General features: G+C 41.3%; 7 protein-coding genes across 7 annotated transcripts; 4 read left to right on the top strand and 3 right to left on the bottom strand.

The window, feature by feature from the left end:
• Positions 1 to 12: 12 nt before the first annotated feature.
• Positions 13 to 742, bottom strand: EAE98_010944 (uncharacterized protein; the record flags this gene model as incomplete). The annotated part of the gene is made up of 2 exons (XM_038958566.1): positions 13 to 303; positions 356 to 742. 2 exons carry the CDS (start codon positions 740 to 742, stop codon positions 13 to 15), a joined length of 678 nt encoding a protein of 225 aa, XP_038805080.1.
• Positions 743 to 3,817: 3,075 nt separating this feature from the next.
• EAE98_010943 (uncharacterized protein) lies at positions 3,818 to 11,230 on the top strand (the record flags this gene model as incomplete). Its single annotated transcript, XM_038958565.1, has 8 exons — positions 3,818 to 3,881; positions 3,929 to 4,403; positions 4,460 to 4,768; positions 4,821 to 5,043; positions 5,090 to 5,213; positions 5,263 to 9,929; positions 9,981 to 10,292; positions 10,343 to 11,230. The coding sequence occupies 8 exons, from the start codon at positions 3,818 to 3,820 to the stop codon at positions 11,228 to 11,230; spliced, it is 7,062 nt and encodes a 2,353-aa protein (XP_038805079.1).
• Positions 11,231 to 12,364: 1,134 nt separating this feature from the next.
• EAE98_010942 (uncharacterized protein) lies at positions 12,365 to 13,233 on the bottom strand (the record flags this gene model as incomplete). The annotated part of the gene is made up of 2 exons (XM_038958564.1): positions 12,693 to 13,233; positions 12,365 to 12,590 (listed from the first exon to the last, which is right to left on the bottom strand). Exons 1-2 carry the CDS (start codon positions 12,737 to 12,739, stop codon positions 12,365 to 12,367), a joined length of 273 nt encoding a protein of 90 aa, XP_038805078.1. The 5' UTR covers positions 12,740 to 13,233.
• A 2,151-nt stretch (positions 13,234 to 15,384) lies between these two features.
• On the top strand, positions 15,385 to 16,926 carry EAE98_010941 (uncharacterized protein; the record flags this gene model as incomplete). Its single annotated transcript, XM_038958563.1, has 1 exon — positions 15,385 to 16,926. One exon carries the CDS (start codon positions 15,385 to 15,387, stop codon positions 16,924 to 16,926), a length of 1,542 nt encoding a protein of 513 aa, XP_038805077.1.
• Positions 16,927 to 17,773: 847 nt separating this feature from the next.
• Positions 17,774 to 18,883, top strand: EAE98_010940 (uncharacterized protein; the record flags this gene model as incomplete). The annotated part of the gene is made up of 4 exons (XM_038958562.1): positions 17,774 to 17,805; positions 17,859 to 18,092; positions 18,184 to 18,343; positions 18,425 to 18,883. 4 exons carry the CDS (start codon positions 17,774 to 17,776, stop codon positions 18,881 to 18,883), a joined length of 885 nt encoding a protein of 294 aa, XP_038805076.1.
• A 127-nt stretch (positions 18,884 to 19,010) lies between these two features.
• Positions 19,011 to 20,643, bottom strand: EAE98_010939 (uncharacterized protein). Its single transcript, XM_038958561.1, has 2 exons — positions 20,442 to 20,643; positions 19,011 to 20,343 (listed from the first exon to the last, which is right to left on the bottom strand). The coding sequence occupies exons 1-2, from the start codon at positions 20,461 to 20,463 to the stop codon at positions 19,304 to 19,306; spliced, it is 1,062 nt and encodes a 353-aa protein (XP_038805075.1). The 5' UTR covers positions 20,464 to 20,643; the 3' UTR covers positions 19,011 to 19,303.
• Positions 20,644 to 20,808: 165 nt separating this feature from the next.
• Positions 20,809 to 21,132, top strand: EAE98_010938 (uncharacterized protein; the record flags this gene model as incomplete). Its single annotated transcript, XM_038958560.1, has 1 exon — positions 20,809 to 21,132. The coding sequence occupies one exon, from the start codon at positions 20,809 to 20,811 to the stop codon at positions 21,130 to 21,132; it is 324 nt and encodes a 107-aa protein (XP_038805074.1).
• Between the last annotated feature and the right edge of the window lie 953 nt (positions 21,133 to 22,085).

Here is a 22,085-nt window from a genome sequence, read left to right as displayed (position 1 = left end):
CTCCGCACAAATTCAATACTGCTGAATAACCTCTAGCAAATTTCCATCTGGATCCGCAATTATCATGAAGTCATAAAAACCCAAAGCCTCAAGCCCCGGTATGCCCTCCTCAAAAGCCTGCACATTTGGAAATCCAAGCGCAGCAGGAATAGGTGAGTTGATATCTACCGCGTCTCCAACTCTCTTCACAATTTTCACTCCTTTTGCTTCCATACGTGCTTGTGCGGCTTGAATATCGGGTACGATGAGACCAAGATGCGAAAAGGAAGAATGAGGCTTGGTTTGTGTTGGTGGTGCAGTGCCCTGTATCATTTGAGTTAGTTCCTGGTAGGTCATATTGTGTAATAGAACATACAGCATAGGATAAAAACTCTAAAAGTCCTTCCCTATTTCCTCTCTCCATTTCCAGTGTAGTTGCATCCTGGAATCCAGTTCCATTTTTTCCACCCTGCGCATGGCCCATGAACATCAAAGACCAGTTCGCATTCAATTGGAAAGTGAAAATGTGTCTCATGCCGAGGACATCACCGTAGAACTCAAGGGTAGAGGTAAGGTTGCTGACAATGAGAGCATGGTGATTTATGGTGTAGCCAAGAGTTGCGGCATCTGCAGGACCGTCGGTACCTAGGATAAAATCGGGATAGCTCCCACTGCTGTTGGTGTTCCTTTTGTAACGAGAGTGGTCAACGTTACATGCCAGTAGGATAGGCAAGGAGCAGAGGACGATAAATTGGCGGAACATGATTACCAAAGACTTCCAAAATGCTACTGACAATTTTCAGTAAAAGACAGCTGATGAAATCTACAGAAAACAAGAGCCAATGGCTTTTATATTAATTGCAACCATTCAAGCGGCGTAAGCTTTAGCAAGAGTTGCAGAATCAACGAATCCAAGTTAGTAGAAGACAAAATTAGAATTCTGTTAGACGTGGACCGCACTAGTACCATCCTGAGCCATCATAAATGACTGCAACTAATATTGCTACGAATTTCTACGCAGGATAGAAGGCGTTCTACGCCATAACTTGCTTTCTCTACGGAACCTATAGACAAATTAATGCCTTCTATGAGGTAACATTCACCACGCTCAAGAAAGAATCTCACTCCGTTTACTAGCCCATTGACATTCAATAAATACAAGGTTCTGCTAAGCATATGGCCTACTCCTCACTTGTGGTCAGAGAAGTTGAGTCAATAATTTAGATTTATCAGAAGAACAAAGTAAAGAAATACGAAAAATTTGAATTACTTACAGAGACAGGATTTTAAATTCTAACCGATATCCCTACTATGTGCACGCTCTTATTATTCATATAAAATATTATATTAAATTGAATCAAAAATTAAAAAAGCGATGAAATTATTTGAAATTCAGAAATAAGATAATTTGAATAAATTAATCTAATATTTTTAAATAAAAAATCTGAAATTCTGAAAGCTTATAATAATAATATTAATAAATAAGATATTAAATTTTTATATAAGAAACTATTTATTTATTAATATATTTTATAATAGAATCAAAAATATAAGTTTTATTTAAGGAAACTATGAAATTTTTTATATTATAATAAAAAGTGATTGAAAAAATTCAACTTTTTCTTTGAAATTCTGAAATTATATCAATATTAAATTCTAATAGTTTTTAAAACAAAAGTTTATAAGAATCAATTATTAATAAAATAATGAATCTATAATATTTAGTTTTACTTTTAAATTGTATAATAATAGTAATCTTCAAAATTTATATAAACATATTAAAACTTATAATTTATTAATATTACATTTAATTAAAGATTTAAAAATAAATACTAAGAATTTAATTTGATATAATATTAATTATAATATAAGCTTTTATTAATTGTTATTAAAAAATTTATTTTTATAATCTTCAATTATATATATTTCATTTTAATATTAAAGAAAAAAGTTATATCAATTGATTTTTGATTTAATAAAAAGTTTGAATATCTGAATTTTTAGGATTTATTGATATTAAGATGTTTTCTATTTAGATTTTCTTTTTTAAAAATTGATTTAATAATATTTTGAATTACAAAAACCTTTTTCTTAAAAATTTTTATATTAAAATAATAATTTTATAATTAGAATATTATTATATATTATAAAATCAAGATTTAAATAATTTTAAAAATAAAATTTGAAAAATAAAAGATTTATTTAAAGAATTCCTTTCAATTAATCTAAAATTTATATATTTTAATATTCAATATAACTTATTTCAAAAAAACTATAATATTCAAAACTTTAATATTTAATATAAAATTTAAATTCGTTTTAAAATTCATTTTTAAAAAAAATTCAAAATAATAAAAACAATTAGAAAATCCAATAATCTTTATTAAAACCAATTCTTATTACTTTTTTGATTTTTTTGATTTCTCTATAAAAATATTAATATCAAAAAATCTATTAAAATATTTTCTAACTCTATAAATAGACTTTAATATATTCTTTCTTGAAAATTTGAATATTAAAATTATATTTTTCTTTTATTTTATTACTCAATCGATTTTTATTCCAATAATTTGAAATTCTAAAGAATCAAAACAATAATATTATTTAATTCTAGAACTAGATTTTATCTTATTTTAATGATTTTTGAATTTTAAATTGCTTTTTATTTTGATTGAAGAAAACGTGCATATAGTAGGGGCGTGCACGTAACAGGGATATCGGTTATATAGAATCTATGAGAAAGAAAGTCCCTCCCTCAAAAAGAAAAACAATAGCGGAAAAATAATAATAAATTAATTAAATTTCTCCTCCTTTATATATATTAAAACTTACTCTTTTCTTATAAAAAAGAAATTCTCTTTATAAAATCAATACTTAATAGAATTCAATCTTTTCGAAAACAATAATATTTCATCTAAACTAACTCGAATGTTTTAACTTAAAATAGATTTCACTGTGAACATTTTTATAGAGAATATTATAAAGTATAAAAAATAAAGCATCTTTCAATTTAAAGTAGGAGAGGAATTTACGACAGAACTGATTAAAATAGTTAGCTTCTTAATTATTTTAGACGGATTACAAACTAGTAAACTAATACATTATCTTTTATTATATTGGCCTAATATTAAATAATTATCTAGGGGTGAGGGTAATGCACTAGTATTTTTCTCCCTGTCGCCCCACTCAAAAATCTCCCACCCTGCCGAGCCTGCGAATGGCGACCCTTCTAAGCGTTCATCTGTTCTATTGACTCCCACACTACTCAACTGCGACCTTCTAGATTAGAAGTTTTCTATATCCATGTCTTAGTCTCAAGTATCGTCCTCGAGTAATAAATGATAACTTTAAATCAAAGGGGATAGGTGGGAGCGAGCGCAATCCTCTCGGACGCACCCTATTCATACTAACCCATCGCTCTTTACCACGCAATGAATTCTGCTGTCTGCTTATTTTCTGGAGGATCTACCACTTCAGGATATTATTAATGGGCGGGCAATTTTTACTTGCAATTCCCCTCCCCCCCTTTACAAAATATTGCAACCCTTGTCACTGACACCGTATCGTTTCGGACAAGTTCTTACCTCAGTTGCTTAGTAGAAATGCAACAATCAAAAGGGCCGGTCAGATGCAGCGCATCAATTCAATAAGATAATAGATAACATGAGAAAAGAAAATAAGCATAATTCAAGTCTACTTGAATTTCAAGCAGACTCGGATAAACTAGATCCGAGCTGAATTGATCTCCCTTCCAACTTAAAGCTTTACCCCTTCTTACTTGTGAAGCTCATGTTGTGAGACTCTAGTCACACTTATCGTTCGTATCAATATTTTCAGTATGCCTCTTGAGTGTAAAGACGCGGAAATTGCCGCCATGGAACCAATTGCGATCGTGGGAATGGGTAAGTTTCAAAAATTTCTCAAAAGATTACCTACTTACAGTCAATAGCATGCCGACTTCCTGGCGAAGTCGATTCAGCCTCATCACTATGGGACATGCTGGTCCATAGAAGGTCTGCACAAGCAGCTAGGGTTCCAAAGAGTCGATTTGACATTGATGCTTACTACCACGAAAACCTTGAGCGGCCAGGCAGTTTCAATGTCCTCGGTGGTTATTTTCTAGACGGTGCTGCAGAGGATTTTGATCCCAGTTTCTTTGGAATTTCGCCCATAGAAAGCATGTGGATGGATCCTCAGCAGCGTAAAATACTGGAAGTTGCTTATGAGTGTTTTGAATCGGCTGGTCTAACCCTTGAGGAACTCTCTGGCTCTAACACTGCCGTGTTTATTGGTAGCTTTACTGCCGACTATCAACAGATATCGTTCAGAGAGACAGACTTTCGACATAGTTATTCGGCGACTGGGGTAGATCCGGGTCTTATCAGTAACCGCGTTGGTAATACTTTCAATCTTCAAGGTCCTAGGTGAGTTTTGCTACCTATCGCAAGCTTATGCACTTAAGAACTTTCTAATGTTTTAGCTTCACTATAAACACTGCCTGCTCTTCGTCTATATACGCAATTCACAATGCTTGCCATGCGTTAAGAAGTCGAGACTGCGTTGCCGCTCTCGCTGGAGGAGTAAATATTATTCTCACAGTAGATCAGCATATGAACACTGCCAAGCTGGGCGTGTTGTCGCCAACTTCAACTTGTCGCACATTTGATGCTTCTGCAGACGGATATGGGCGTGCCGAGGGAGTGGGAGTGCTGTATCTTAAGCTTCTTTCCGACGCGATCCGAGACAATGATCCTATCCGAGGGGTTATTCGTTCCTCTTCCGTAAATACGCAAGTAAATTTGATTCATTTTATGAGAATCAAAGCTGACATAATTCTATAGAAATGGAAAAGTTCCGGGAATGGGAATAACCTATCCAAGTGTCAAAGGCCAAGAGAGAGTCATGCGAGCAGCATACGAAAAAGCCAACCTAGACCCGTCGCAAACTTTATATCTTGAGATGCACGGGACAGGAACCCCTACAGGAGATCCAATTGAAGCAAAAGCTGTTTCAAATGCCATGAATGACAATAGAAGCAAGAATGCACCTTTGTTCGTAGGAGCAGTGAGTTTTTCGTCCCCTCGCCTTAAATGACTACTAAAAGGCGTAGATCAAGCCGAATATAGGTCACAGTGAGGCTGCAAGTGGAGTATTTTCAGTTATGAAAGCCGCAATGATGACGGAAGCTGGCATCATACCAGGAGTTTGCGGGTTCCAAAAAATCAACCCTGAAAGTAAGTGAATTTCAGAAATTTGCAATACTCGATCTAACGACCAGTCTAGTCAAAGAGAAGGAGTGGAATATCAAGGTTCACGCCGAGACAAAACCATGGCCCGATAACCATTCAGTCAGACGAGCAAGTGTAAACTCATTTGGTTACGGCGGTACTAATGGCCACGTAATTATTGAGGGCATCCAATCCTTATATCCTTCCTACCAGCACGGAGTAGCGAAAACGGAAAGCCCTGTTGATAAGTCAACATCAAGACCCATATTAGTACCGTTCTCAGCCCACGATAAAACAACCCTCTTGAGAAACATAGAGGCACATTCAAAAGTTGTTGATGATTTCTACATTATAGATCTTGCACATACTCTGAATTCAAGATCTAAGTTTAATCATAGAGCTTTCACAATAACTTCGGATTTGGAACATGATGACAAATTTTCATCAGGCTCCTTCAAATTGGGAGCAGCTCCTTCAATTGAACCCCAATTCATGTTTATCTTTACCGGGCAAGGTGCACAATGGCCTCGTATGGCTTCTCAGGCAATGAAAACTTTCCCGTCATTTCTCGACACAATTCGATCACTAGACGACATTTTGCAGAGACTAGATCCTCCAGCATGTTGGAAAATAGAAGATGTCTTGTTGGATACAGCAGAAACTAGTCGTCTAAACGATGCAGAAATATCGCAACCTGTATGTACCGGTATCCAAATTGCTCTGGTGAATCTTATGGCCAAATGGGGAATCCTGCCAACCGTCACTGTAGGACACTCCTCTGGTGAAATCGCGGCAGCATATGCAGCGGGTTTAATTTCAGCTGGTGATGCGATAATTTCAGCGTTCTATCGAGGATATACTGTCAAGCGCAGTGCAGTATGTGGTACTATGCTGGCGGTCGGACTTGGAGCCGAGCATGTCAATAAATATATCCAAGATACTAGTGATGTTGTCATCGCTTGTATTAATTCATCGAGAAGCACTACCCTCAGTGGTTCCGTTTCAGGTATTCAAGAAGTGAAGAACCAACTCGATGCCGAAAAAATCTTTGCTAGAGAGCTTGACACTGGAAAGGCATACCACTCACCATATATGGATGCTGTTGCCCCAGAATATGAGAAGCTATATAATTTGGCTACTACAAGGCTGGAAAATCATACGTCTAATAAGAGATTACCTCGAGCAAGGATGATCTCATCGGTGACAGGTCGAGAAATCCTCGAAGACACACTCTCAATTAAGTATTGGTGTGAAAATTTGAGGGGCAAAGTCAAGTTTGAACAGGCAGTAAGTGCGGTACTCGAGACTACCGGTCTAGAAAAAGTCACGTGTGCCATTGAGGTTGGGCCGCATGCAGCTCTCTCTGGACCCTTTAAGCAAATACTACAATATCTGGGTATCGAGCGCTTCAACTACATTCCAACACTCGTTCGAAAGACCGATGATTCCATTCAACTTTTGAAATTGGCAGGAGAGCTGTTTTTACTTGGTGCATCAATCAATATAAACCTTGTTAATTGTATTGGGAATGCAAATGCGGCCAGCTCAACTCCTCAATTCCTCGTTGATTTACCTCCATACCAATGGAACTACAAGAAAACATATTGGGCTGAGCCAAGCATGAGTAGAGCGCAACGTTGCAAGAGTTTTCTTAGGCATGATTTGCTTGGAAGTCGGATAGTAGGGTTATCAGGACTGGTCTGGCAAAACAAGCTTCGTCTCAAAGATATTCCATGGCTTTTTGATCACAATCTTGGCGGATCTGTTGTATTTCCAGCTGCAGGCTACTTGTCAATGGCAGTTGAAGCGCTCAGGCAAGTCCTAGACTCCACAATGCTAAACATACGGTATCAAGGGGTACGTTTTCGGGATACATCCTTCAAACTTGCGATGGTGATCCCAGACACAGACGATGGACTGGAGGTACAACTACGTCTACAGCCAGTAACTAAAAGTAGCAAAGAAATAGAAGCTATCTGGTACGGTTTCGTGGTTGAATCTTTCGCAGAGGGTAGATGGCAAACTCATTCGGAAGGCATGATTGCTGCCAATCCTACACCCAGAGCAGACACCTCTTTCAATGAGCCACCAACATCTCACAACAAGATGACACAGTCAACATCAAGTAAAAGATGGTATTCCTCTTTCTCTAGAGTAGGATTCAACTATGGCCCAAGTTTCCAGGGACTGCATAATATTATTGCTGCGAAAGGTATCAAGGAAGCTACCGCCGACGTCGATTTGACCACTAAGAGTGGGTTAATGACAGGAGAGTCGAGATATATTTTACACCCCTCCTCTATTGATGCATGTCTACAGCTCATGATTATTTCTCTCAACGAAGGGCTTTATAAAAGCATGCAGTTTGGTTGCGTCCCTATCAAGATAGAAGAAATCTCCCTGTGGTTCCCCGAAACCGACATTGAATCGAGAGGGAAGGCTGTTGCGTGGTCTGAAACTTTCGGTCGTTATGCCAACAATAGTGCTCAGCTCAAAGGCAAGTCTGGCGAAATCATCCTCGACATAAGAGATCTCAGAACAGTTACTTACGAAGCTGCGGCACCACCACAAGCCGAGATAGAAAAAGTCAGACCAAAACCATACATGGGAGTCGTCTGGAAACCTGATATTGCCCATCTTGTGCCTGAATATCTTCGTCCCACTTCCAAAGATACGCCCATAACCACTACTGCCGGCACAGGCTTAGAATTAATTACCAAAATCGTCGATTTAGCAAACCACAAAAGTCCACTAGAACGTGTCCTATTACTTGGCCAATACACTGTGTTGTTTGTCAAGACTTTGCTCGAAATTTTATCTTCAACTGCATCCTGTACAATATGCAGTATTGATCCGGATCAAGACGGGGAGTTAAAAAGACTATCCTCAATCGATAACAGAATAACCTCTATATTTGTACCAAATGTTACTCTTCTGGGATCTACTCCATCTATTCCAACATCACAAGATCTAGTTGTGGTTAGCAAAGAACTATCAGACGAAGCAGCGAACGATGTAATTTTGCTGGCAAGATCGATCAGAAATGACAAAGGGTATGCCATTTTTCACACAAGTATCCCCTTCGGCATTTCCTTGGAAAAGGCGCTTTGCGTTCACGATCACGAATCCCGCAACCTTCGATTCGGTCCATTTGACAGTGCCGTGATTCTTTCATGTCCTGGAGACCAGAAATTTCGCATGAATGGAGGAGTCATGCACAAAAACAAAGCTACTGTACTTTCACTCAAAGGACAATCAACTTTAATGATGAAAACAACAGAGAAATTTCTTGAGCACCAATGGCACGTCGAATGCAAAGAACTTGGCAACTTTGATGTTATCGGAGATAGCAATCTAATTGTTGATGACATCGACGGCAATTTCCTCTCGTCATTGGACAAAAGTTCATTTGAATCCTTGAAGAAATTATTGTGCTCAGGCATTCCAATTTTATGGTTGACAGCCGGAGTCAATGAAGGGAAACTTATCGGGGGCTCGTTGGCTGTAGGTTTAATTCGGGCAATTCTGGCAGAGCGAGCCAGCACGAAAATCACGATTCTAGATGTTGACCTCGGAGAACACCCTACTAGCATCATGAACGCTATCGTCTCGACAATACCTAAGAAAGAAAGCGGATCTGCAGATGAAGAGACGGAATTCTGGCTCCAAAATGGAAGCATCCATATCAGCCGCTTAGTTCCACATTATCGTCTGAACAATATTTTGGCTAAATCCTTCGAAACTACAAGAACGTTGTTGACTACCGGGAGAACACTCCAAGGCTCAGTGGTGGATGGAAAACTGTTCTTCAATGAAGAGAACCTATCGGAACAGGATGAGCTAGCAGATAATGAAGTCGAAATGCAAGTATTTGCTTCAGAAGTAAATTCAGCTGATGTTCAATTCCAGAGTCAAAGGGCACGACTAATTGCAGGGAAAATCGTCGCTACCGGAAAGGGCCTCAACAACTCGCTTTTAGGCCAAAATATCGTGACCTATACCCACAAAGCGTTCTCAACTTTAGTGCGCGTAAGTTACCTTGATACTCAACCTGTCAACATGTGCGCGGATGACATCGTAGCTATCTTGCCTAGTTTGTGCCATGTTTGGAATGCCGTCGTCAACTCAGCCCAAGCAAAGAAAGACCATCATATATTGTTACTCCCGGCACCAGCTAGCTTTGTCAAGGCTTTTACCAGTATCAGTAAAGCTATCGGCTACACTTACACTCTAATTGTTGGAAGCGTAGAAGATGAAAAAAAATGTCTCGAATTAGGAATTTCGGAAGCTGAATTGATCAGAAGTTCAACAACGGATGTACCTTTGGCCCTCAAGAGGCTGATTAGCAAGAAGCGGTTAGCCTCTATCATATCGCATGAATTCTCTTCACTAAGTCAGGAAATATGGCGCCACGTTCCACCGGGAACGATATTTGTCCTTTCTAACGGCACCATTTTGGAACCGCCTGACGCTTTACCATTTACCAGAGGTGCGACATTCCTGTCTACAAGTATTGACATGCTGTACAAGCAGGATAAAACTTCGATTGGATCTATCCTGACTGGAGCCATTGACCATTTGAAGAACCACAGTGATATTCTCCATCAGCGAACCAAGAAATATAGCATTCAGGAACTCTCAAATGCAGGAATGGCTTCCACGAACTTAACAAGCATTGAAGAGGCTACCATCACGTACGGATACGGGGAAGATTTCATCGAGGTATGCTAAAATCTCGTGTGATATCAATAGTAGATCTAACTGCGGCTATAGGTACAAAACTCAACTAAACTCAGATTCAACTCGAGTGCAAGCTACATCTTGGTTGGGTGCCTTGGCGGGCTTGGCCGTAGTCTAACGATTTGGATGATGAGAAGAGGCGCCAGGCACTTCGCTTTTGTTTCTCGTTCTGGGCTTGACAAGTTGGAGGCAGCGCAACTAGTCAAATCTTTGAGGAAAGAAGGCGCTTCGGTTAACGTCTATCGAGCAGACGCTGCAAATGAAAAGGACCTTTCGAGTGTAATTGCCCAGGAGAGCTCTGAACGTCCTATCCGTGGGGTTGTGCATGCAGCTATGGTTTTGAATGTAGGGACCCTCACATTCTGTGATGAATCAATAGTTGACTAAAATTACAGGACTCGCTTTTTGAGAAAATGAGCTACGATCAATTTAAAGGTACCATAGATCCCAAGGTAAAGGTGGCAGAAAATCTCCATAGAGGTCTCATTGGCCACTGTCTCGACTTTTTTCTCATGCTGAGTTCGATATCCGCTACACTTGGAAATCCTGGGCAGAGCAACTATAGCGCTGGGAATTGCTACTTGGACTCTCTTGCGTGGGGCCGAAATGTGCAAGGTCTTCCCGCTGTATCAGTCGTGCTTCCAGCGATTCTTGATGTGGGTTATGTTAGTGAACACCAAGAGATTGAAGTATTACTAAGTCGAAGAGGAATTTTCGGAATCAATGAAGACGAAATGATCTGCGGATTTGAAACAGCGATAAAGGACCAGCCATCGGCAGGCAACGCAATTCTTCAAGATTCACAAATTGTATTGGGCCTTGACCCTTCGACTGTTGCAAGTGCATTATCTTCGATCCATACAACTGATGTTTTTTGGTTTGAAAACCCAAGGTTTCGACATCTTCGTGCCGAAATTCGTGAAGTTGCGGGGTCAGGAGGCAATAGCGGGACAAAGTCCTCATCCGGCAATACGATTGAGCAAATACAAGCCGCCATTACTGCAGGACCTGAGCATGTTATCAACATCATATCAGCCCAGGTCGCGAAGAAGTTATCAAATATACTCGCCATCTCTATCGAAGATATGCCTTTGGAAGGGACGTCTGTGGCGTCGTTTGGCTTGGATAGTATGATTGGAGCCGAGTTTAGAAATTGGCTTTTCAAAGAATTCGGTTATGAAGTCCCGTTTCCTATTTTGCTTGCTCCAGATCTTAGCATTAAAGATTTATCGGTTAACGTTGGGATAAAGCTGGGACTGCTCAGGAGTGAGATTGACATGTGAATACACGTAGTGTGGCCAGAATTCAAGGCGTTTTGCAATTTGCTAGATAATGATAAATAATTTACCTTGGATAACAGAGCATTTCTAGCTTTCGAATTCTCATCATATGATCCTATGTTTTGCCACCACCGTGAATTTTGCAAGACTTGCCAGTCAAATGTCGGGTTGCAAGAGCAAAGCTTATCTACAAAAAATATGTAGAAATCGCAATTGACTTTCGCGTTTGAGTGCCCCCTTCGTTAGATTTCAGCGCAAAGGCAGTCGCAAGCAAGTATGAGACTTGCCTGCTCATCGTAGTCGTATTTACAGAGGCACTTTCATAGCCAACCATGTTCTGTGTAGAATCACACCGAGCTTGGCTCTAGCAATTAGGCTATTGCTCGAGCCTTTGGTAGCCTACGTAACGCAGTCTCCCCGACTGAAATATTTAGTGGGAGGAGAATAATAATGTCAATCGCAGGCAGTTGTTTCCGCACAGTGAAACAGAAAATAGAAGCGAGGTTCGCTACACTCAAAGAAGCAGGAGTATCGATTCCCGTAGGTTTGGAAAGTGGAGGGCGCCTGCTTTGCTGATCCAGGTTTTACATAATTATCAGGGTAAGCATCAACAGAGTGCCGGGAATCTTGCTTAGAAAACAAGAAAGAAGGAGACAAAAATTAGGAGATCAGAGGCCGATATCTGGCGATTAGTTGTTGCCAATAAGCTGCAACGTGCCTAGAGTTGATTTATGGTGGACATCGCCCCAACAAGCCAGCTGTACCGTAGAAGGCGCGTGAAAGAGCTAAAGAGCGCAAGTCGGTGAACGGGAATCTTTCCCACCCCCCTCCCCCGTTTTTACATCCTTCACATGAGTCTGAAGACGATTCATACTTGCAATACGGCAGTCTCTCAATTCGCTCGAATTTGGATGTCCAATTTTCTTCTTGCACGAGCAAGATTGATAAGATAGACACTTCAACGACCTGGGCATGAGTTTAGGCGGCCCAATCACTGAGTGAGAAACCCGTCAGGGAAAAGGCTGGATATTATAGATGATTCCAGCGGGAGTGCATGTGCATCAACTGTGAGGCGTACTAGAATATATCATCGTACAATCATAAATTGTGCTTCCTCCACGCCTTCTTATCATGATATTATATGTAGATTCTGATCCGCAGAAGAGCCCGATTATGTGCGTCATTGGCTCCTTGCTGATTTTCTCCTAAGATGGAGGTAGATGATGGAAGAAATCCTTTTCGATATGTATCTGCGCCATATCTCATTTTCTCCGTCACATTCAGCGGTGTAACTTTGTCCACCATACCACCATTTTCGTCTTTTATGTTGTTTGTATGAGTATTCTTACCCGTTGAACGAACGCTGGAGATAATTATATGTACGAATCAACTGGTGAATCGATACACTCTCTGTTCGCTCATCTCATTAGCCCAGACACAACTAATGAAGAATAGGGAAACACACCCAATATCACTCTTCGCACCGACCCTCGTTTGATACATTGTATACATCACGTGCAAGCTTCCTCAGCTTTGATCGTTCATTAAAGCAACCCAGACTCTAGTTGGCACGATGATGGCACATTTGGCATCAAAGCCCCTAGTGAAAATCTCAATATGAGACTGAGACCGGTCGTTGCCAAACTACCTCAGCTGGCTCAGCAATAGCTTGACATTTGACAAGAAGAGCTATGAAATTCTCGTAGCGCAAACGTGGGACACTCAAGCCGAATCAATTGTACGCCATATGTTCGACGTGGTCTGCAGAGTCGACGGCACGGATTGTAGGGTGCGACTGTGATGTTTCGGGTCAGGCAGACTGAAGACTTGCAAGCAGAAGCACGTTGAGCCAGCCGGATTGTGTACATCTCCAATCCACTCCGCAGGATGAAATTTCGAGGTGATGATGATATTCATTATCAAATTAATTGCATTGTCGAAGTATGACCACACCTTGCCAGGGATTTGTGGATTGTGGATGGAAATATATTAGGGGGTTCGTCATCTGTTTACGAGGCTGATAATGATAAACATCATTTATACTTTGTTGTAAACATTGATTGATTTGGGTAAAGAATGATCGGATGGATGTAGAGTAAAACCTCTTCATAAGGATACTGATCTTTATAGTTTTTTTTAAGGATATAAAGAGGTATCCTTGTATAAAGATTCTAACTAATTTCGATATAATATTAATTTATTTCTGTTTAATTCCGATCGGGCCATTTTCGTGATATTTTTTAAAATTTCAATTAAATTTTTTAGAAATTTTAATATAATAACTAATTCTGTTAATTCAATTAATCTAATAAAAATATATATGTAATTTTGGAATCAAAAAATATAAGAATATCCTAATAGAGGGGTTTTAAGGATATAGGTTATTTTTAATCCTGAAAATTTTTGGGATTGAAAAATATATTCTTATAGAGAGATTATCCTTATAGAAGGGATCCTTATGGAGAGGTTTTACTGTAATCATTTGGATACCGGTAGACAAGAAGTTGAGTAAGTTGAGTAAAGTTGAGTAAGTTGAGTAAGTTGAGTAAGTTGAGTAAGTTGAGTAAGTTGAGTAAGTTGAGTAAGTTGAGCAATGTGAGCAATGTGAATACGAGTATAAGGTTACTATAATAAGTATGAAAATTGAAGGTCCTGCAAGATCTTTACCTTGTCTTGTACAGAACAGAGTTGAGTTCTCGATAACGATATCGTAGATACAACTGGATAAAGATGCCAAGCCGGTAGTGAAGCTTTGGTAGATGATCAGTAACCCCAAAAAAGGATTGATATAATACTTGACAAATCACAACTCACGCCGCCATGTCTATGTTAAACAAATAAAACCTAGATCACTTTCTTCAATGTTCAACCACATCATAGATCTCAGAAGTGACACTGCGAGTCTGCGACACTGACGATGGGAAACTTGATGTCTCTCCTTCCTTCCAGTTCCTCTTGGATCCTATCCTCTACCTCTACAGTTTGATATTAGAAGAATCCAACCATGGAATTTATTTATATTATATATCCAATCTTTTATCAACTCGACTGGTTCTAGAACCCAAGAATCCCAGATGGTGGTCTGAAACCTCCAACTTTAGTCAGGGTCTTTCCCGTGCTCCACCAATTCATTCCATCATGGAATTCCCATGGGCTATGATCCATCCATCAAACAAGGTTCTCCTGACTTAGACACTTTTTGGTCGGAGAGCATTCCCGCTTCCACCACCCGCTCAGCTGAACCGTCTAATCACCAGTAGCAGCTCAATTTACAGATGCCCTTGATGGTTCTATTGGTGGAGATATCCCACCGTATCTTGCCACTTTTTACTCCAAGTTGCAACTACTGGCAAGTTGCAGCACCTACTCGAGCCGCGCTCTTCAACGTAACAGGAGGAGGATTTCAAAGTTGCATGATGCGTCTCAAGCAGAAACTGTAGCATTGGCTCTGCAGACTTGTTAGAGATGAAAAATGCAACACAAGGATTGAACCGATCAAGCATTTACTTGAGGATATTTCCTGGGAAATAAAGTCGAAACAAAATGATCGTTTCATCGACAAACCACAAGCGTGACTGATCGACGTGCTATGTCGGGTACGGAAATATCATCCCATTCAGGATCAACAAGCAAATCACTTCAAGCATCACTCTTGTTGCAAACAGTGAATGGCAACGAGTAGGAAATGTCATACCATGAAACTAAAGCCAAAGGGGTAAAAGTCGGGGCCTCAATTCAAGACAAATCGGAGCTTGAGAGTAAAAATATAACTTTAAATTCACCAGCGACGCCCCCGCAAATTAGTCGATCCATCCGAAAGAGGCTTGTTCTCTGTTCATGACTGTGGACCGAGTCAAATGCTTGAGGGCTGTATGGTTTGAGGAATGAGTAGATGCTCTTGCCGAGTGAATATTTCCTTCATGTCTTTCCCTTACCCAAATCTCTCTTACTTTCATTGCGAGATCTTTGATTTTGATTAGATATCCCCGCTGAGTTTCTTTAACATATTTACATGGCATTGCAGAAATACTAGACTGCACACAGAACCGTTCGATCTTTGTGAGAGAGTCAAACATCTTTCTATTCATAGAAACTATCACGACTCTTAACAGTACGGCACAATCAGGTATTGTCGGTACTGAACTCTGTTCCTCATGATGGTAGCCAAGGGCTATAAACCCCAAATGCTATGGGCAATAATGGAACCAGATTCGCAGAAGAATTCTGACTACACGGTCGTCTTGAGTTCAGGGAAACGCCTACTTCAAAAGCTCGCATATGGATGTATACCCAGTTTCTTACAGAGAAGAACGATACGACCTAGTTCGCCAAAGACGCAAAAGTTGCATCCCACTTCATATCTCGATGGCCTCCGCGGAGTGGCTTCTTTTATCGTATTCATGGGGCATTACACTGAGGAGAATATTGGATGGTGGACTGAGCCATATGGACTTTATGAAGATGGTGCCCCGTCATCACCTATACAACTCCCATTTGTTCGAGTACTATATTCTGCCAGACCAATGGTACATATATTCTTCATCATTTCTGGATTCGTCCTCACCTACAAACCTCTTAAGCAAATACACTCTCAACAATACTCGGCACTTGCATCTACATTATCGTCGTCCGTCTTCCGCCGCGCGGTCCGTCTCTTCTTGCCATCCTTCATAACACTTCTTATAATGTCTATAGCTGTATATTATGAGCTGTCCGAAGCTCGATACGGATTTCCCTTATGGTCACTCAGCGCCCAGATTGGGAATTGGTACGAAACTTGTTGGCAGCTTTTACAATCATCCTGGAGGTGGGACGACCCTTCATTGCCTCTGCCACGTTACAATCCAGCACTTTGGACAATCCCTGTGGAATTCGCGCAATCGATGCTTCTATTTATTGTTATACTTGGACTTTCTCATGCTCGTATAAATATGCGGCTTCTCATTCTAGCATGCATCATGTCTTTCTGTTTCTGGAGCGCACAATTACACGCCGTTGAATTTCTAGGCGGAATGTTCATTGCCGAAGTTACACTCCTCCAATCATATAATTCGACGCCATCGAACTCTGCCGAATCCTCCCCTATCCTTCCTACTACCGAATTTGGCGATGAAACTAGAAAATTATCCATTGATACAGCATCCGAGACTTCGAGTATCAGTACGGCAACCAATAAAAGCATTTGCATGAAGGTATTCTGGATTTTTAACGTTATATGTGGTCTTTATATTTCCTCTTGGACAAACGAGCATGTTGACGAAATTCCGTTCCTCTCAACCCTCAATGCGCATACTCCGGAACCATATAGTGGACAGAGAGTTTGGTTCTGTCTGGCAGCCTTTCAAATCGTACTTGCATGCACACAACTTACTAGCTTACAATCTCTTTTCAATCTACCGATTCCTCAATATCTAGGCAATATATCATATGCCCTATATTTGACACACAATCTTTGCCTCACCATCCTCGAACCTCGTTTTGGACCTCTGTTCGAAAATACGATTGGAAAGAATTCTTTTATAGGTAGACATGCTTTTTGGGGGGCCGGATTGCTAGTTTATGGACCAATTATATTATGGACAGCAGATGTATTTTGGAGGGCAGTTGATGTCCCGTCTACGAAATTTGCGAGGTGGCTCGAAAGCAAATGTTTGCTTAAGGAGGATGAAAGTCCTAGGAAGAAAAATACCCTTTTTTAGTTTGTTTATGGTGGATGCATCCAGGTCTGGGGTTTGAATTGCATGGTTATTGGCGTTGTATAGATATCATGGCAACTGCATATCGAGAGCGTTTTGGGCCTCGGTTTATGAGCGACATATTGGCATTACAATTTATGTATTTAGAGGCCATATAATGGACATTTATAATGATCAAATATTCCATTGACACGTTGAGTTATCAGAATCACAACACTCAGGTGTTATAGGAAGGACAAAAAATATTTTGCAGCAAGTTGGAGACACTGGGACACCCAAAATACTCTGTCTTTTCAATATTTGATATCAAATGGAATGATCACTATTTTGAATTGAAAGCTGAATGTATACATATAAAGCTTTTACATATCATTTTTATATATCATCGACATTTGGTTGGATATTGATATCATTAAGAAGTATTTGAAAAATGCGTGTTTTCATCTTCTGTTTGGCGTCTCGGTTTTCCATGTAACCTACAGTTGGTGGTACCTAACCTTGCACAACTATCAAGCTATGCCAAGCGTGAATCCCCCATCTTTCTTATCAACAACAAACCACAACTCTCAAGCTTCAAGATAAATAAACTCCAACGGAATTGATAAGTCCAAGCTTCACAGTATGATTTCATCTTGGCTCAAGGTGGTATAATGTTTTCGTTTCTCTTCTGTTCTGGAAGACATCTTTCCTTGCGTCCTGAGACCCTTCTCGCTTTTCCCTTCCTAGAGCAGTCTCTAGCTTCACATTCCTTCCTTCCCATTTTCGCATTTAGCATTTAGCCGTCAGTGTGCACTCGTAACTGCGACTGCTTCTTCAATATACCTGCTATACTAACACAACTTACCTCATCATGGCCACCCAGAAAACAGTCCTAATCACAGGGTACAGCTTCCATTTCCCCTTCACACCATATATCTAAACTAACAAACCCGCAGTTGCACTGCAGGCGGAATCGGACATTCCCTCGCCCTCGATTTTCATGCTCGCGGCTATCTCGTTATTGCCAGCGCTCGCTCGGCGAATAAAATAACAGATTTGGCGGAATTGGGTATGAGAACTTTGAGTCTCGATGTTACGGACGTGAAGAGTATTGAGGAAGCCAAGAGGGAAATCGAGGGATGGGTTGAGAATGGGGAGATTGGGGGATTGGATGTGCTGGTTAATAATGCGTGAGTGAGGAACATATTTCTGGGAGAGATTGTGGAGGGTTTCATGGTGAGAGATGCGATTGGGGATGCGCTGCTAATGTATAGAGTTTAGGGGAAGAAATTGTACGCTACCTGCTTTGGATGTAGATTTGGACGATGCGCGCCATTGTTTTGAGACGAATGTTTTTGGAGTCATGGCTATGTGCCAGGCTTTTGTACCTCTATTGATTAAACGAAAGGGACTCATTGTCAATATTGGAAGTTTAGCAGCTGTAAGTTCATCCCATACTCTCATCCCATCCCGTCTGAAGCATCACTTCGCTTCAAACAACATCCTAACACCCCACCACCAGATCCTCCCCTACGTCTTCGGCAGCGTCTACAACGCCTCCAAAGCCGCCCTGCACGCTTATTCCCGCACCCTCCGTCTCGAACTCGCGCCCTATTCTGTGCGCGTAATGGTCATTGTAACAGGTGGCGTACAATCCAACATCGCGCGTACACCCCGCACACTCCCCCCTTCGTCGCTCTACCTCGAAATCGAAGATGAATTCCAGACTCGAGTAAAGCATAGTCAGAGTGGAAACGCGATGCCCAATATGGAGTATGCAAAGGGTGTGGTAGATGCGGTTGTGAATGGGGGACAGAGAACGCTTTGGAGGGGAAATAAAACGTGGATTGTTTGGTTTGCGAGAAATTGGATTGGCAGTTGGTTTTTCGATTTGGTGCTTCCGGGAATGTTTGGGTTGAGGAGATTGGAGGGGTTGATTAGGAGGAGGGAGAGGGGTGGTGAGGGGAAGAAATCGTTGTAAAGTGTTAGGTAGGTGGTTTGTTGATTGTGAGATATATATATCGTATTAATTAACACTTTTGGGGTTGCTTCCATTGCGTTTGTGTCATATACATATAAGATCCCTGGATTTAGTTTTCCATATACTATTTATATTTTTGGATGACATATCATGGCTTGGAAACTCTTTAATGTTGTCAAGGCACGCATTTTAGCAGATCTATTACAAATAGATAGATTCTATATCATAATATACATCTCATTTACAAGCATACCTCTTGCTGTCTTGATCAGTCAGCCAGACTCATCCATACCCATATATACCAAAAGTCCCAATCCAGTCGCCTCTTCCAAATCCCAAACCAGGGTCAGATACCCACAGAAGGTAAAAAAAAGAAAATATATATCTCTAGGACATTCTTACACCCCCAAATCCAAGCTTTTACTCCCCTAACAAAACACTCCTCTCATCTTTCACATTAACCCACACATACTCCACACACCTGGGATCCGTCTTCCCCTCACCCAGCGTCACCGCCAACAAATTCGTCTCGAACCACGTAGGTCTCATACCGAATTTCTCCAATCGCTCCCACCACTTCGTAAAGCGTTCAAAATGCACATGTTCATCATCCACCAAATGCAACTCGATCATGACCTGTCCGATGGGTAACTTCCCATCCCCACTCCCCCCCTCATCATGAAAATCCATAAACGCATCCAGCGCGGTGTACTCGGACCCTTCGATATCAATCTTCAGTATGTCGATGTACGAATGATTATTCTGTTTCATGAGCGTGTGTAGCGTGTAGAAGGGAGGCGTGCGCGAGGGGATATCTTTCGCTCCCAACCCGTATTTGTGGAAGTGTGCGCGCGAGGCGAAGGAGGAGGAGAGCTGGGGCCCGAATTTCGAAACGGAGAAATCGTAGGCGTGGATTTGGGCGCTGGGGATGCGAGAGAGCATCTCGGCTTCGAAGGTGGATTCGTCGTTGACGCCGAAGCTGTAGATGGTTATGCCGCTTTCGTCTGGGTTTGTGGTTTGGGAGGAGGAGGAGATGGTGGATGCGGAAGAAGATGAAGAAGGGCGGTGTTTTTCATAGAGACTCATGCCGCAAACCCATTTTCCACCGTCCCCGAGACGGCCTACGCGCTGGATATCGTGCGGACAGGTCCAGGTTGCGGGGAAGAAGTCCCAGAGGGTGTAAGGGGTTTTGGAAAAGTCGGAGAGTTTTTGAGCGGGGAAGAGAGGGATGTGTGGGTATTTGGGGTGGTGGGAGGCCATTTCGTGGCGGAGCGAGACGGAGGTGCGCCAGGCGGATTCGGAGCGCGAGATGCGTTGTTGGATGGTGAGGGGTTTGGGGGAGATGGATGAGGGGAATTGGGAGGGAGAGTCTAGGTTGGGGTTGGGGAGCACGAGGTTGGATTGGTGGAAGATGACGAAGAGGAAGAAGGCGAAGGCCAGCCAGAACCAGATGCCACAGACTGGGGAGGGCGGAGGTTAGACGGATTATTTTGTGAAGAGGATGTTGGGGGCTAGAAATTGTGTTTGGGGTTGTGGAGGTTGGAGATTGAGTACATACCTTGTGCAACTCGTAAAGCCATATTGAAAAATCTCTTGAAAACGAGACTGAGAATCTGAGATAAAGACGTAGGCTAAGTATCAAAAAGAAACTCGAGTAGCGAGTATATGTATATCTCCAAAATCTTCCAACCACACTATTCATCTATCTATGTCCGACAAATCTGAAATCGAGATAGAGATACGAATGTAAAGAGAAGAGATCTGAATGAACGAAGTATGAGATATGATATCAAGCAACTCTACGATTCTCATTCACCACTATATCCGCATTCCAGTTGATAAGAAAGCGTTCTGCTTGACGTCTTTGAAAACGCTCCGGAAAGAGACTAATACCCGAGGAATGGAACGAAAGCTTATGAGCAGGAATGACAATCCGCACGCATGAGAGGAGATATTTCGAATGCAATGATCGATCCGCGTGCGTAATAGGAATTAGAAGTTCGACTCAAACCTCTACATGCATGCCACACAACGAAATTCAAACTTCCAACTTCCAAGTCCGAAACCACAGCAAGAAGAAGAAGAAGAAGAAGAAGAAGAAGAAGAAGAAGAAGAAGAAGAAGAAGAAGAAGAAGAAGAAGAAGAAGAAGAAGAAGAAGAAGAAGAAGAAGAAGAAGAAGAAGAATAACAAGAAGCAGCAACAAACAGCTAAACACGAAATGCGAAAACCAAAACGTAAACTCAAATAAAAATATCCCATCAGAAAAAAAAAAGACCAGAAAAGAAACTCAGAACCTCGCAAAATATAAGGAAACTTCCCACACAAATCTAATCTTCGGCCGCGCTGTAACCAACATCCAACTACTTCCCTTCCTGTAGATTTTCTCGATCGATTGATGATCTTCTGTATTCCTGCACTCCCTCTCTTCATCTATCCATCTATCCATCTATCCCCATCCAGCCCCAAATCTCCAGCCTCAAACAACCAAACAACCAAACAACCAAACAACCAAACAACCAAATAAACCCCAGGACTAGCAAATCCCTACAAGCTATTATAGTCATAGCCATAACCATAACTATATCCACAACCACATCCATATCCACACCCAAATCCATATCCACAACCACATCCATATCCACATCCAAATCCATATCCACACCCAAATCCATATCCATACCCAAATCCATATCAACAGCAAGACACCTACCCCTCTCCTCTCCTCAAAATCACGTACAAAAGACCTCCCATCCCAAATCCCCAAATCCCCAAACGATAGATAAACACTCAATATTTACGTACACCAACTCTCCTCCCTCCTCCCTCCTCCCTGCACCCCCATCCATCCAAACAGCCATCCATCCACCCATCCACCCAAACAACCAAACAGCCTCAGCGCCTCGCCCACCCGTCGTCACCCGTCACTCATCGATCGATTATGCTCACGCCCACGCCCCTCCATCACGTGTCAATTCCAGCTCCAATTCCAGTTTCTGTCCACCCACTCACTCACTCACCATACCTAGAAAGAAAGAAAGAAAGATAGAAAAAAACCACAAAGCGCCAAGCCACCCTTCAAAATACGTCAAAACACGTCAACTAATCAAAGTACGTCAAAATACATCAACCAACCAACCAACCAACCAACCAACTAATCAACCAACCAACCAACCAACTAACCAACTTATCATCCAACCCATC

Source organism: Botrytis deweyae (genome assembly GCF_014898535.1).
Source record: "Botrytis deweyae strain B1 chromosome Unknown BDEW_042, whole genome shotgun sequence".
NCBI classification, from domain to species: domain Eukaryota; kingdom Fungi; phylum Ascomycota; class Leotiomycetes; order Helotiales; family Sclerotiniaceae; genus Botrytis; species Botrytis deweyae.
Note: the sequence above shows the minus strand (reverse complement) of the source record. Positions and strands in the feature narration are given on the sequence as shown.

Excerpts from the sequence above, each read along its gene's own strand:
- EAE98_010939 (XM_038958561.1), bottom strand. The coding sequence starts at position 20,463 with ATGGCTTTACGAGTTGCACAAG. Across the intron at positions 20,344-20,441 it reads GGCTTTACGAGTTGCACAAG|TCTGTGGCATCTGGTTCTGG; the intron begins GTATGTACTCAA and ends CGCCCTCCCCAG.